The sequence below is a fragment of the Chiloscyllium punctatum genome, chromosome 7 (assembly GCF_047496795.1).
Source record: "Chiloscyllium punctatum isolate Juve2018m chromosome 7, sChiPun1.3, whole genome shotgun sequence".
In the NCBI taxonomy this organism is placed as follows: Eukaryota; Metazoa; Chordata; class Chondrichthyes; order Orectolobiformes; family Hemiscylliidae; genus Chiloscyllium; species Chiloscyllium punctatum.
Window position 1 is genome coordinate 84,849,875 of NC_092745.1, and position 16,971 is coordinate 84,866,845.

General features: G+C 38.7%; 1 protein-coding gene across 9 annotated transcripts in view; it reads left to right on the plus strand.

Moving 5' to 3' along the window:
* Positions 1 to 16,971, plus strand: part of nfia (nuclear factor I/A) — a 732,272-nt gene that overhangs the window by 480,365 nt on the left and 234,936 nt on the right. For 8 of the 9 annotated variants that reach the window (XR_011961149.1, XR_011961147.1, XR_011961152.1 and 5 more), the window contains exon 3: positions 10,151 to 10,213. The exons of the other annotated variant lie outside the window; for it this stretch is intronic. Coding sequence is in view for 3 of the 8 variants with exons in the window: in XM_072574236.1 (XP_072430337.1) it covers positions 10,151 to 10,213 (63 nt within the window). In the remaining 5 variants the exon portion in view is untranslated. The remainder of the gene's footprint in view (positions 1 to 10,150; positions 10,214 to 16,971) is intronic. 9 annotated transcript variants of the gene reach the window in all.

Consider the following 16,971-nt stretch of genomic DNA (forward strand, 5'->3'; position numbering starts at 1 on the left):
AGAGAGGAATCCAAACCTGATCATAAATACAGGATGTTGGGAGCTGAGAGTTTGTGTGAAGGGAGATTTGATAAATTAGTAAGAAGCATATGGTGATACTGCAAGAATGCAATGTGCATAATGATAAAACAGTGTGACAGGAAGGAACAAAGCTTACAAAAATAAGAATATGCTATCAAAAGTTCAGAGTGAGGAGAAAACATAAGAAATAAGGGGTTTATATCCGAATGTATGTTTCATTTGTGACAAGATGAATGAATTGATAACTTGAGTAGAAATAAATTAGTATGCTATGATAGTTATTAGAGAGACAGTTGCAGAGTGGCCGTGGCGAGGATTGGAATATTCAGAGGGATTGGACATTTCAGAAGGACAGGAAAAAAGGGAAGGAAGATTATCTGTTAATAACAGAGGATTGAGTGCATTAAAAGAATTGATCTTGGCTCAGAGGATCAAAGTGTAGAATTATTTGGACAGAAATAAGAAATACAAGGGGCAAGAAGTTACTAATGGAAACAATGCAACAGCTACACAATATTCGGATAAATGAAGAAATAATTTATATTGGACAAATCAAACTGGCAAAGTAGTCTAGAAGATGACTTCATACTTGGGACAGTTTCTTAGACAATTTGTTCTGGAACCATTTGGTAAACAGCCTACTTTAAGTCTGAGCTGCAATGAAACAAGCTTAATTAATGGCCTCATAGTAAAGGGCCCTTGGTAATAGAGTGATTCTGACCTGACAAGATGTTACATTCATGGCCACGACTTTGGAACCAAAAGTTAATTCATTTGCATGCTATATGTATGGAACTTCCTACTGGCCGGATGATTTAGAGCAATTGCTGCCTGATGGTGATCATTGACAAGAAGATAAACTGTCATCTAACTGCTATATTTACAAGAATAGGTCAGAGACTATGAATTCTGTTGTGAGGAACTTGCGTTCTGGGCCCCAAAGTCAGGCCTATGATGGGATACACTCTCCCTGCCTGAATGAGTGCAGCTCCAAATTCTCTCAAATGGCTTGACACCACCCAGGACAAAGCAACCTGTTTGATTGGCACTACATTGACAAACACTCAATCCCTCCACTGTTGGCACTCTAACAAAATGCAGAAACTTGCCAAAATACCTTGCGCAGCACCTTCCAAACCCACAGCCACTTCCATCTAAAAGAACAAAGACAGCACATACATCAGAACACCACCATCTGCAATTTCCCCTCTGAGCCACTCATCATCCTGATTTGGGAATATATCAATGTTCATTCAGTGTTGCTGAGTCAATATCCTAAATAACCTCCCTAATAGCATCTTGGGTGTACCAAAGTCAAATGGACTGCAACAGTTCATAAACGCAGCTCACAACCATTTTCTCAGGGGCATTTATGACTGAGCAATTATTGTTCACCCAGCTAGCAATGCCCACATTCCATAATTTTTTTTTTAAATGATTTGGGCATTTCCTCTGCTCATTTGATCAAATATTTATCACCACTAATGTAAAGTGCTCATCCTTCACTTTGGAGAAGGCTTTCCTTTCATACGTACTCAGTTTGTTCTGAAAATTCTAACTTCTGCTTCACTGTAATCCCACTGACCATTGGGCAGTCCACCCAGGTCACTGCGCTTCATGTGCAAATCTACACAGCTCAGAGTGGCCTGTGAAAGATGTCACAACTGAGTTTTCCTCCTTTTGACTCTTTTCCACAGGAACTGGAATGCTGTAGTTCAAAGGCATTACATTGTGGCATCTAGCTACTTGAAGTTAAATCAATACTTTTGTTTTATTGAGAAGCAATTTTAACATCACAAGTGATGACACAACCTATGTTGATTTAGTCATGTTCACTTTATGAAAAAATACCTGAGAAACTTTTGTATATTGTAAAATTTGCAACTTTTATCTATGTGAACAAAATCTTGTCAATTTTAGTCAGCACATTGAAAATGTGAAGAATGTAATAATGCATGTGCCTCCTTTTAAAATTTCAACTGTATATTAGGGCTTTTACTTGTACACTTCACTGTCAGATGGTACTTTTTGACATGAATTCTGTTTCTGTTTTTGCTTCTATTCCAGTCTTATTACGGCACATAAATATTTCAGAGACCCATAGCTTTGCCTTGTACAGAGGCCCCATTTCCTGTTACAGTATCAGGGGCTTAGCTTCTAATCTGGAGCAAAAAAATGAAGCTTGTGAACAATCCATACATTAAAAATTAGTGTAATTTTCGTTTTGCTTAACATTTACTTGCGATATGCAGTTCTGTTAGTACTATTTCATGAATAATTAACATTTTACTGTAGTTATCCATTTTATGGTGACATCATTCCAACCATATTTGTTGACATCTGAGAGTGAAACGTGAGGATATTAAGAGCCATTTATTTGTGTTTAGAAATATATAGTATGCATGTTATTTTTATTCACCATCCCTGGGTTGGAGGCATTTGTCTGGGGAGGCCTGCAGCGGTTTCTGATTTTTTTTTGTTTTTTTAACTTCCCAGTGAGACCTGGAGCATCAGCTTACTGTAGGAACCTATGCCATTGTCTTGTCTTTGTCGAAAAGGTCAAAACTGAATAAAATGCACAGTATCCACCATCAGAGCACAAAGAAAGTATTGACTTTCCTAATCCAGTTTCGCTGAAGGGTGAGAGAATTAAATTAGTTATCTGGGTGAAGACATTGAGAGGCTATGAAAAAAGATAAGAAGGCAGTTGTGTTTTCTCTGGGAGCTTTCGGCCCAAGATGCGCAGGTGTGTCACTCGATCCATGACTCTCATCGATCGGGTTGTGCAAATGCATATTTAATTAGTGCAGGGACTTGGAATGCATTATGGCCCTGAAGTTTGCATTGAACGGACTGTCAGGCTTTGTGAATGTTCTCCCCTGGTTCGTTGTTCAAGGCGCTTCTGTACTGTGTCTGAGCAGCTAAAAGTTTCTTTGTTTTTAGCTGCTGATGCGTAGCATGCTGCTGAGAGGAATACAAACAAGTAAAGTCTTAAAGTGTTTATTTTTGTCTGGAAATAAGGCTGAGCCAACACGATGAGAGACAGGGGAGGTAATGGTTGTGACAAATAATTGTTAGACCCGCATATGAATGAAACTATATTTTAGCCATTTGTTAAAAATAAATCTTTTTTTAAAAAAAAGTAGAATACTCTGTCATTTTGTCTATGATCTTCTTCATGTCTCTAGCATCAGCTATTTTAAATCTTAAAAGTTCCAGGCAATTTGTTCAAGATTTACAATGTGATTCATGTGTGCCCCATTGGTCTGCTGCCTGGCTGTGAATTTTCTCTGGATAAACTAAAGGACAGTTGCTTCAAAGACTATTTGTGAAAAGGATTTCCATATTGAATTGTGATCACTAGACACTGTAAATAGCATCAGTGCTGTGTCATGCGAAAATCATACTGGAGTAATGATCATGAAATGTTAGTCTTTGATTAGCACTTACACCATCAATACTGAATAACATTTCTTAATTGCCTTTTATGAATAGTGTTTTCATTGTTTAGCCAATTACTGTCGAGGAATAAGTTGGAATGTTTTTATTGTACATAACATATTTTATACAAATTGTACGTTCACACAGAATGTTTTGTAAAAAGTTTCAAATGTTAAAATGTTGGTACAAAATGCTATTGAATTTGATTTTATACAAGTCAAATATTTACCTGACATTTGTTTATAAAATTCTCAGTCTATGAAAAACTGCATTAATTCTATTAATATTTATTGATTAACTTGGCAGGCTTTCTAGACAGATCATGAACTGTCACCTTATGTCCTTTAGCACTGGCTGAGCACAACAAAACCTCCCTGGAGATGGGCTAACTAACATTATCATTCCCTAATATCAGGTCCATAAATCTTCCATCCAAAATGTTGGCATATTAATCACCAGGTCTCTGAGAAGTACATTTATATCTGAGAACTGGAGTAAATACAACTTCTGAAGTTTTAGAATTAGTGTTAGCATCGTGTCAAGCAAACCACGCGTAAAGCCACTTGTTCCATCATTAGTCATTGCATATCTTTTTTCAAAAACCACAAAACTAATTGGAAGTGGTTTCAAACTCCCTCAAAGGTTAAGCTTCTTTCAGTTAGAACTAGGAATGTAGATATGATCAAGACTTGAAATACTAACCACAAAGGATTCCGTTTTTACAGGGTGCCTGTTCAGAAGTTGACTATTACTAAAGAGCAGTCCTCGGATCACATATCAAGGCCTAGACTCGATGTCAATATTTTTAGAGTAATTAACTGAAGTTTAAACCTAACATTTTGGGGGAAAAAAAACTGCAGTACATCATATTAGTGATTTTAAAGAATTACATGAACACTAAGTTATATTAGTAATTTCTTCGAAAGAGGGAATGGCATTTAGGTATAGAATCAGTAATTAGAATCATGAGACTTCTTCCCATTTATGATCGGGATTTTACGCAACTTAATCTTCCTGTTCAATGGTCTGCAATATTGGTTTTCAGGATGTGTTTGTTTAACCTCCAACTGGACAGTTTAATAGTGTCAGCTCAGCTAGTTTGTCATTGTCCACCTTTGACCAGTTCCTATCTTATGAAGGATCCCTGGTAGGAAAGGAGTCACTTCCTGGACAGGATCTGAATAAGCTTGATTATATTTTGAGCCGGAAATGTTTGAGTATTTGAGTAGACTTTTTCCTGGTTTCTAGATGTGTGTGATGGCACGTGGGAAATAAAGACAATATTCTGTCACATTGCTGAAGATTTTAACATTTTCTGATCATAATATTTTTATTGATACTGTACTTTTCAAGTCCAAACATCTCAAGCTATTTTTCATTTTGGATTGCTTTATTTTTGAAGTGCAATAGCTTGTATATCAGAACTTGCATAAGGGAATTTCTGAAATTTCACTACACAGACAATAAACTAGATATTTATCAGCTGTGCTATTGTAACAATTCTGAAAGTCTGAAATTTGTGTTTGGAGAATTCCTCATGGTATATGGTTTTTACAAAGTTGCTTTGATGAGGGTGTGGCTTCACAAGGGGAAGGGGGAAAGAGGAGGCGATTTGATCTCAGGGCAGGAAGGGAGGGTGTTTGATTTATGACTGGGAGATGGGGGAGGCAATTGGATTGACTGCCAGTTCCTGAGGGAAGCCCTCAAGGAGACAGGTATGGGGAGGTGCCCACTCACAGAGGGGTCCCAGGCAAGTTTCAGGATCCTGACTCTCCTTGGTTGCCTGATGAGAAACCTAGATGAACAAAATTTAAGTTGGAAAGCAGAATGACAATGAGTCTTCATGATAACATTTAAAGTTCCATCTCAACTCTTTGGAATCAGCTGCTCCTCTTACCACCTTAGAACTGGAAATGGTTAGCTTGGAGGTGAGTTTCAATTGCGATTTTTCAAATTTTACATTTCAAAGAATCATCATTCTTTGCATATCCTCTAAAATTAGAACGGGGAAAGAAGTTACATTTCTCATTGGTTACTTAATGAACTTCCCCAACATTATACAAATATAGCTGTCCAGTACATAAAGTACTCTGCAGTCCTCCATGAATTTTCACAGGTAAATTTCCTGTTGACATTATTATCAGATAGAAAAAGGCTGCAAATGTACATGGCATTGTATCATACTGCAAGCTAAAACCTCAATGGATAGTTTTGATGCAGCACTGGCACAGACCAAGAACCAATAAATGGCAACTTTTGGATCCCTCTATATGGACTCAAATAAAGAAGTTGGATTCCCCAGAGATTTGAGGTTGTTGATTACTGTTGAACAATAAGATTGTTGAGAAATTAGCACTTTCCACTTGCTTGTGGTTAAAGATGTTGATGTGCTAATTTGACTATATTCTGATGTCATGACCTTTTGAACTTTATCAGAAAACTTCAAAGGAAATTTGATAATTTAAGGTTCAAGATATCCTTTCAATTACAATCTGTGTCTGGAACTAATTTTATGCTGTCTCCCAACTGATAGTAGTCATGGGTTAGTTTGGTATGGGTGGTGGTTGATGCTGAGAGATAATGCAAACCTGCTTGACTTGCTGTGTGCTGCATTTTGAACATGTACATTTGGAAGCTGGAATGAGACCAAGCTATGGACATGGAGACACCTCATTTGTTTTTGAAATTATTAAACTGCTGAATTTCATAACTTTGAGTGATACTTCTTTCCCTCATTCACTTGATCCATATGAAATGAGTGCATGATTCTAAACTGCAAAAGCATGTGTTACTGAGAAGAACCAATTTTTGTTTTCTGTTGCTGGACATATAATTTATTGCAGGATCTCCCAGCAGTGCACTGCTTCTGCACTGAACGTTTTGACATATATTTCCTTCCTTAAAACCGTACATGTGCAAAAGCCTACAGTCTATTATCTAGATGTCTTCCCAAGTAATTGGGTTACTCTAATTCAGCAGGGTTCTGATACTGGCATGTTCTGGTAGTGGCACATTATTTGGACAGCGGGGAAATAGTCTTGAAATTCTGTTTGTGTCCAGCCAGCTTCCCAATGAAACTCTGTGTAGACTGACAGAATTTTCTAATAACTCTAGCATGCCTTTGAGAGGACAGATCCTTTGAACACTTCTTATGAAGGCAAAGACCCCCACAAATTCCTATATTTACAACTCAGTCAGGACACTATCGTAGTGGAGTCTGGTATACCAAGTAAAATGAAGTTTAAGACATTTAAAAAATTGTTTATGTGATTTGTGCATTTCTGCCAGCATTCATTACTCACTATAATTGACCTGGAGAAGACAACGGAGAGCCATCTACTTGAAAAGCTGCAGTCAGAGGGTTGTAGGGATGCTGCAGTGCTGTTATAAGGCAGTTCCAGGATTTTGACTCCTGAATGGACGTGAGTGAATTTCAGTCAGCCCTCACCCTCAGAAAATGCATCGATCTTTAGAAGATTCGCTATAAACTGCCTTCTATATCAGGCTGATAGATGCCTGGGATTTCTGTCAAATGTGTTGAGCAGGTGAAGTCCTGGACATCCACCCCAAACTTTGCGTTTTCTGGTTAGCTACATAAACATAGATTTTTTTTTAAATCACCTTGAAGATGGTGGTGACTTAACTACTTGAACCCTTTCAGGCCATATGCTGTAAGTAGATTCACAATGCCGTTACAGTTTTGTGGTACCGACTTCTATCTGTACCTACACACCGAGTCCACAAACTCTGATAGTGGAAAATTATATCTGGTGAAAGTTTCACCATATTTACCAGAAAGCCATCTTACAGATCCCTCAGGTCCTTAATCTTCAGAATTATTAATGCAGAATATTTCCTGGTTACAAACAACTCCACATACCTGGCTGCGATAGAGGAAATCTATCCTTGCAGCCTGCGCTTCAGGGAATCATTTTGTCAAGCAATGTAACTTGCTACAGGTTAACCTGTGTAAAACCTTGAGTATGCAAAGCTCTGCATAGTTATCAAAGTTAGCAGATCATTAAACTTTATGTCAAAGTAATTTTCAGGCTACCACAGGGAACATTGTCTTTGAAAAGGGGAGGCTGTGATATAGTAGTAATCACTCTCTGCCAGAGATTAGGCTCAGCTTCTGGGGACATGGAGTTCAAATTTCACCTTATGCCTTTTTGGGATTTGAATATTCTTAATAAATTGGGAATTATAAGCTGTCTTAATGGTGACTGTGAAACCGCCATCAATTGTTGCAAACATCACCTGCACTTAGGAATGCAAATCTGCCACCCTTATATGGTCTGGTCTACATGGGACCCCAGACTTTCGCAATGTGCTTCACTCTTAACTGCCCTCTGAAATGGCCTGGCAAGCCATACACTTGTGTCTGTCCCTTGTAAAATCTGACAAAAGGAATGCAAATGGATGGATAACCTAGTAGCAACCAAAGCTCCAGAAATGACAGCAGCATGCACAGCCCTGGTACCCTTACAAAGACCTCCTCAGTAATATCTGGGAACTTGTGTCAAAACTGAGAGCCATCCCAGCAGCCTGGCAGTTTCTGTGAGACATGTTATTATGAATGTTTGTCTCAAACAAAAGCATCACCATGCCCCAGTGGTGGTGGCAAGTGTAATAGATTGGGAGTGAGTTGTCCTGTGCAGAAAAGCTGAACAAATTCAACTGGCCAATTACTACTCTATCTGTCGACTCTCAATCAGTTACAAAGTGATGAAAGATGTCATCAACTATCAAACAGCACTTGATCATTAATAACCTGCCCACTAATGCTCAGTCACCCTGATTTGGAACTGTATTGCTGTCCCTTCACTTTCACTGGATCAGAATCCTGGATCTTCCTCCTAGCAGCACTGAGAGTGTACCTAGAAGACATGGATTGCAGTGGTTCAAGAAAGCTGCTCCACATCACCCTTCTTCCATAGTAGTTTGGGATAAGAGTAAATGCTAGCCTAACTAGTAATGCTCATATCCCATGAAAGAATTTAAAAAGTAAGCTGAAGCTACATCTGAAATAAATCATTTGGAAGGGTTGAATGGTTCACCATGCACTATAGATTTTGGCTGTTCTTGCAGTAGCAAAGTTAAGATAAATGATTTAGAGTTAAGGAACTAGATGCACTACCCCTCTCCAAAGAGATGACAATGTTCATGTGTACTCCTTGCAGCCCATTTATACAGGGCATAGTTCCTGAGGTGCTACTGATTGATATCATTCCAAATTTAATAGTTTGTAACGAATCTTTGACGCCTTACGAAAATATTTTATGTAAATATCTATTGATACATTGCTTGAAGTCATTCTGAAAGCAATCAGTGTCTTTGGACATTCTTCCTAATGTCTTGATGCTTTCATTTTAACTTAGGATGTCACAGCCTTCAGGCATCCTGCTGATTGTGAGAAACCTGTTTCAATGTGTCAACAATAGACAGATTGGTCTCTTTCTAGTTGTCCATCATCAGGTGTGAAAATCACCTGAAATTGCTGCTGACTCATAGATCATTTGATGTTGGTCTCCAAGTCTTCAACTAAGGGTAGCAGTTGCTTCATTATTGATGATGCAATACAAATTTATTTACTAAGTCCACCGTTTCCACTTGCTGTAGATTGAGAGATTTCAATGATGATGACAATATTACAGGGCTACGGAAGTAATGAACACTTCCTCATTTTAGGTGGTATATGCCATATTGATGAGAGGCAAAGTAGTCAGAAACCTTGAAGACTGCCATCACTCTTTGTGAGATAAGAGCAAGTGGTTGAATAAAGAAGGTGCTTGAGTCTTTAAAGCACACGTAAATCTTTCTGTTATCTAGGTGCTGAGAGAGAATAAAGTATAAAACTGCAGGATGATTTTTTTTCCACTGTGATATTAGTGCAATGTGTATTGGATAGGATACAGTGCTGGTGCGTGTTGAAGTATTTTAGATGTTAGCTAATAGCACAGTACTGACATTTGCAAAGTTTCCCAACGATCAATAATTGAACACCATTGCAAGTGCTTGTCCTCACCCGAGCACTATGAAATACTGACATGTCCTTGAAACTGGGTCAAGAATTAATTAAGTTAGGAAAATAATTACCAACTATCATCCTTAAGGAAGCATTGGAGAGATACAATATTATCTTCCACCATCCAGAGAAGAATGATTCTCCCTGTATGCAGTCTTGGCACAAAGTATCTTTTTCACGTTCATGTTCACCAAAAGTGATCTTCAACTCAGGCCATCCCAGGGGAAACCTGGCTGAGATTGCGAACTCACCATTGAAAATAAATTGGAGACCCTGCATCAGACCAGTTCTCCAATGTAGTGAGACCCTGGGCAATATGTTACAATCAATCACATTTATCAACAAGAGCAACATTTCTAAAGTGCTAGTGCAATTTTGTAAAGATAATTTTTATGCCATTTTGTGTTTGTCTAATTGGCCTTTTTGTCACCTCAAAATTATTCCAAATAAGTTCATTACAATAAGATGCGACCAAAATTGAGTAAGTTTTCAAGGGGAATAATATATGTATTTGAGGAGGCAAAATATTAAAGCTTATGGGGCAAGTGCAAAGATTAAAATCTGTAGGTTGGTTGTGGAACTGTCAGCGACAAAGGGCCTGCTTCTGTGGTGAAGTTTCTATGATCTATTCTAATAGATTGGCTTGTATTTTCTGTCTTTCAGATTCAGGTCAGTCTGAAAGCCCTAGCCAGGAAAGTGAGGATATCAAGGACCAGCCAGAAAATGGTATGTATTAATCTGACATGAAAGATGCACTATAGCAGTATTCACTGAAGAAACTGGGCAGAAGAACAGCTGTCCTTTTAAAACTAGACTGTGTTTTTGAAATAGTGTTGAAGCAAATTGCTCTTAAACCATTAGGGAATTGATTGTAAGAATTGAATGCCATTAGTGGTTCTAAAGAAAAGACTAAATATAGTAAAGTTTCTTTTGAAGTCTTTTACATTAGGTATGTTAGCTAACAATGAACATTGCAGTTTTATATCTCATGACTTTCAGTGAAAGCCCTCAGTGATGTTAGCTTTGAATATTGTGTCAAAGCGAACCAACGTTTTCAAAAAATAAAAAAAACTGATGTGCTGAAGATCTGATTCTTTAATACATACCAATTCCTTATTTCTGTGAGCTGTCTCATCACGTTGCGATATAAAGATCTTTAAGTTGCAGAATAGGAAAGCATGGCAGTTTAATTTTTGTTAACCATTGAGCGCCTGACATGAATGAAAAATGTACTTTGTGCAAGCACATATTTAACACTGTGTGCAGTTAAGTTAATAGAAAAAATAAGTATTGTTAAACTGAAAGGAATCTTTTTAATATGTGCTGAAATTCTTTTTAATAGCATTTAACTCTTTACAAGCTGAAAAATTTCTAATTCCCAGTTTCTCCCAACCTGAACATTAATGCCTTCATTGGGGAATGTTTGCAATATAATTAGCATATTTATGCAGATAATTGGTTGAATGGTATCTGTTACTAAACTTATAACATGGAAACTTGAAAAACGTGCATGTGAAGAAATCCATTGTTATCAGGTTGCAGTCTCTACAAAAATCAGCATGACGTCTCTTTAGTGACTTTTTATGCATTAAACCTGTCCATAAAAACCTCCATGACAAATCCAAACCAAGTACGCAGCTTATTCAATTGTTCTCCGAGCTAAGTTTCAGTAATGTAGTTTCATTGCTCGTAGTTCAGTTTGGAAAGTTTTTTCAGGTGAAGGAATTGTTTTCAATATTTAATTTTACCAAATCTCTGGTGATGAAGGTATTGATAGTTAAGGATTTACTTGCAAGAGGCGGCCCGATGGCACAGTGGTTAGCACTGCTGCCTCACAGCGCCAGAGACCTGGGTTCAATTCCTGTCTCAGGTGACTGACTGTTTGAAGTTTGCACATTCTCCCCGTGTCTGCGTGGGTTTCCTCCGGGTGCTCCGGTTTCCTCCCACAGTCCAAAGAAATGTGCAGGTTGGGTAAATTGGCCATGCTAAATTGCCCTTAGTGTGAGGTGAAGGGGTAAACGTAAGGGAATGGGTCTGGGTGGGTTGCGCTTCGGTGGGTCGGTGTGGACTTGTTGGGCCGAAGGGCCTGCTTCCACACTGTAAGTAATCTAATTTAGGTGGGCAGCACGGTGGCACAGTGGTTAGCACTGCTGCCTCACAGCACCAGAGACCCGGGTTCAATTCCCACCTCAGGCAACTGACTGTGTGGAGTTTGCACGTTCTCCACGTGTCTGCGTGGGTTTCCTCCGGGTGCTCCGGTTTCCTCCCACAGTCCAAAAATGCGCAGGTCAGGTGAATTGGCCATGCTAAATTGTCCGTAGTGTTAGGTAAGGGGTAAGTGTAGGGGTATGGGTGGGTTGCGCTTCGGCAGGTCAGTGTGGACTTGTTGGGCCGAAGGGCCTGTTTCCACACTGTTTAAAAAAAAGAAAAAAAAGGCTTGAACTTCCGTTTATCCTCATATAGCTCATCTCATTCACATTTGATCTTCTGTTCAGATGTTATTTACAATTGTCCTTGCACCTTGTTGTGGATTGCAAATCAGAGAAATGCACTTATCATTTGTATTTGATGAGAAAACATCATTAAATTTGAAAACATTGTGCTTATGTTTCAACATTGCAATGAGTGTGAAGACTTTGTTGAGTGGACTGCAATTTAATTGAATAGGCAGTTTTACTTTATATTAATACAATAATTCAGGCAGGCCACTGAACAGTGCAGTTAAAATAACTGTTGCCAGTACAGAAATGTATGCCCTTGGCAGCTATATTTAGACATTAAAATTCTTGGTGTTCAGTCTGAAAGGTTACCCACAGGAAATGGGTGGGTGGAGGGATGTTTAATTCTCTGAGGCACACAGTGTAACAGTTGTGCAAATTGCTATTAGCCCCTTGAGTGATGAATTATAAGCTCACTTCAGTATAGAACTTGCACCTACAATCACAAATGAATTTTCCAGTATTCATTATTAGTGTCACTTTGCTGCACATACTTGAGATTTAAGTCAGCTGAAAAAAATTAGCATTGCAAACTTTTATGCAAGCATAGCTGTCTTGAACGCTGTTAATATTGAATATTTTTGTTGTGTTTAATGTACTAGCTTAGTGGCTTAAGTTAATAAATAGACTGAGCTATGATTTTCTGTTGATTTTACATAATTAACTAAACAAGATTTTAACTGCATCAAGGTTTGTAGCATTAGAAACAGAATGAATTGAGCAAATAGATTGAATTGTAACTGTACACCAATGCTGGGAGGCACAGAAACAGATCCTGGAGCTTATGTAACATATATTTTACTAGTAGCCATTGTTATAATTAGTCCAACTAATATTTCAGTTTGAAACTTCAGGAAAGTAAAGAGATTAAGGAATATGGGGAGTAGACCCTTTGAAGAGTAAAATCAACTGCTGATTTGATTTGATATATTATTGTCACATGTGCCAAGGTACAGTGAAATGTATTGTTTGCATGCTATCTAGACACATCTTCCCTTACATAAGTACGTCAGAGTAATGGAACAGGATACAGAATATAATATTACAACTGCAGAAAAAGATCAATTCTAACGTATGAGAGATCTGTTCATAAGTAAGATAACAACACAGAAGAAGCTGTTCTTGAATCTGTTAGTACGTATTTTCAAACTTTTGTATCTTCTCCCTGACAGAAGAGGGTGTAAGAGAATATAACCAAGGTGGGAGGGTTCTTGGATTGTGTTGCCTGTTTTCCCAAGGCAGTGGGAAATATAGATGGAGACAATGGAAGGAAGACTGCGCTGGACTGTGTTCGCAACTTTGTGATTTCTTGCAGTTTTAGGCAGAGCAGTTACCATACCGAGCTGTGATACAGCCAGATAGGATGCTTTCTATGGTGCATCTATAAAAATTGGACTTAATGAACATCCATAGCCTTCTGAGGAAGGAGGCGCTTTGATGTACTTTCTTAACCGTAGTGCCAACGTGGATGGACCAGATGGTGATCTTTATTACTAATAACTTGGAGCTCTCGACCAACTCCACCTAAACACTATTGATGCAGGCAGGGGCGTGTTCTCCCTTCTGCTTCTTGAAGTCAATGACCGGCTCCTATGTTTTGCTGACATTGAGGAAGAGATTGTTATCTTTACATCATGCCACTAAGCACTTAATCTCTTTCCTGTACTCTCTCGTCATTGTTTGCGATCCGACCCACTACAGTGGTGTCATCAGCAAATTAGTAAATGTAGTGAGAGCAGAATTTGGCCACACAGTCGTCAGTGTATAAGGGACTGAGTGTGCAGCTGTGTGAGGCACCATTGTTGAGGATTATTGTGGAGGAGGTGTTGTTGCTTATCCTTACAGGTTGTGGTTTGGGAGGCCAAGGATCCGATTGCAGAGATGGAAGTAGAGTCCTAGGTTTTGGAATTTAGAGATGAGTTCTAAAGTGTGGTGTTGAAGGTGAAACTAAAGTCAAAAGTAGGAGTCTGATATAGGTGCCCTTGTTATCCAGATATTCCAGGGATAAGTAATAGAGATGGTGTCTGATGTGGACCTATTGTGACAGTATGTGAATTGTAATGGATCAAGGCAATCTGGGAGGCTGGGTTTGATGTGTACCATTACTAAAATTTTGAAGCACTTCATTGTGATGGATGTCAGAGCCACCAGGCAATAGTCATTAAGGCATGTTGCCTGATTTTTCTTTGACACTGGGATTTCAGTGGTCGTCTTGAAGCAGATAGGGAACTCACGTTGGAGTGAGGACAGTTTAAAGATGCCTGTGAATACTCCTATCAGTTGGTCCGTGCAGGATCTGATTGCTTGGCCAAGGACTCCATCCAGGAGGAGAAAGTGAGGACTACAGATGCTGGAGATCAGAGCTGAAAATGTGTTGCTGGAAAAGCGCAGCAAGTCAGGCAGCATCCAAGGAGCAGGAGAATCGACGTTTCGGGCATAAGGCCTTCTACAGGAATAGGCTTATGCCCGAAACGTCGATTCTCCTGTTCCTTGGATGCTGCCTGACCTGCTGCGCTTTTCCAGCAACACATTTTCAGCAAGGACTCCATCCAGGCCAGTCTCTTTCCAGGACCACAAGAACTTGGAGATGTTTACAGGTTTTTTTTGTGGTGTTAAAATACAAACTTTCCAAATTGTACTTCTTGTCAGTGTATACATACAATTTCCTTTAAAACATTGGGAGCATACAGAAATTCTGCGAATATATGTCACTGGATTTGGTACTTAAGGTATTTAGGGCGAAACGGTGGCTCAGTGGTTAGCACTGTTGCCTCACAGCGTCAGTGTCCCAGGTTCGATTCCAGCTGTGGGCGACTGTCTGTGTGGAGTTTGCACATTCTCCCTGTGTCTGTGTGGGTTTCCTCTGGGTGCTCTGGTTTCCTCCAAAGATGTGCAGGTCGGGTGAATTGGCCGTGCTAAATTGTCCATAGTTGTTAGGTGCATTAGTCAGAGGGGGGTGGGTTACTCTTCGGAGAGTCGGTGTGGACTTGTTGGGCCGAAGGGCCATTTTTCCACACTGTAGGGAATCTAATCTAAAAATGAGGAGCCAATGTCAGAATATCATAATTAGCAACACCATTACAACGGTTTGCCCTTCAGTTATCTGGCCGAGCTTTAGTTTGATATTATAGCAAATGCATTTAATTATGTGTAAACCTCCATTGTCTTCTTTCTCTCCACTTTATTACTGCAAGTGTTAACAACACAGTGGAGTGAAGTGGATTGGGCTGTGGACTTTTGGAACTTGCCATCACTGTTTATTTCACGTGACTTACATATTTGAATAAAGATGTACAGAAATAGGAAGTCAAACTGAGGATAAATATTAGTGGAATTGAATGAAAACAACAAAGAAAAATGAGACAACAAGAGTTAAAGACAAACCAGCAGACAGACCAGAAGATTTGGAAAGTGTGAAACAAGAACAGAAGCAATTGTAAGAAGAGGGAGGTTTTAAAAAAAATTTTGTGTGTGACAATAGTGCAAAATATCAAAATTCTGAAAATGGAGAACGAAAATGACAGATTTCATTTTTGCAACTTAATCTTGATTGTTGCATTAATACATGATGAATATGAAACAGAACAGCACAGGAACAGGCCTGTCAGCGTATGATGTTGTGCCCAACATGACACCAAATTAGCCTAATCCTTAAATGCTCCTATCGTATCTCCCTGCACCACCACTCCTGACAGTGCATTCCAGACTCCTATCACTCTCTGTGTAAAAAAATACTTGCCCCTCGCATCTCCTTTGAGCTTTCCCCCTCTCACCTTAAATGCATGCCCCCTCGTATTAGACATTTGAACTCTGGGAAAAGGATTTTGACTGTCAACCCTATCTATACATGAACCTTTCAAAATATGTGAATGATTTTGTTAAATGTAATATGTAAGCTTTTTCTAAAAGTGTTAATACTGAGCATATATTGAGTAGGTGGGAGTTTTACTTTTTATTTAGCATTCATGATCAAACTTCAACCAGGAGAGTAAGTCTAACAATGCATAAATAATGCATAGATATTGCACTGGCTTGTTAAAAGGTGTAATTTCTACCTAACTCATGAGATGCATGAAAGAAATACAAATGAACTTTATGTTTTCAAATTTCATTACAAATGCTGATATTTATTCTTAATATATTTTCTAATAAGGTAGAGTTTGCAATGTAAGTTTTTTTTCATAAGTAATCCATCTGCAGAGATTGCCTAATGCAACCTGTGTCCACTTTCTCCTGATTTCATTTCTCTGCTGGAAAAGGAATGAGTAATAAAGTCAGCAGCGTAGATGGTTTGCAGTGAGGTTACAAGGCAGTGATTTAATCAAGCACTTCTAATTACGTCATAACACAGGGGAGTGTAAAGTTTAAGTATGTCAGCTCAACCCAGAGATTGCAGATAACTGCCTCACACTCACTACTGGATCTTTACTCTTGGACATAACAGGCTATCTACTCTTTTGCCTTTATAGGTTGCATAGGTATGTTTAAATCTAAGGTCTCATTCATTTATATGAATGTCTCATACATATGTCTCAACTGGCTAATACTAACTGGTTTCAATGTTCTGATCAGGCTTTGCCCATCAATTAAGTAAAAACATCAGCAAGAGTTAGTGACTAATCCACAGAATTCAAATATAGGAAACCGACTAATAACAGAAAGAAATCTAAATATCACTAAATTGCCGAGATTTTGCAGGACAGTTTTCATACAATCAGAGACGGATATGCTTCTGCGCATTTTATAATATTCCACTGAGACAAAAGTAATCATTTTATCTCTGAGTGCAGTTTGCTATCAACGAACAAACAATTTCCATCCTAAGTTATGTCAGTGCTTTTGTTGAATGGTGAACTGCAATATGCAAGGATTTTACAGAAGATATTTTCTTGATTCCCGAAAGCAGGTATTAAGTTGCCTATTGTTCACAGTGTCCCTTTTTTTTGCTGCCCAATATCTGGTTCAGTGTCAGTGTGACACAGATTT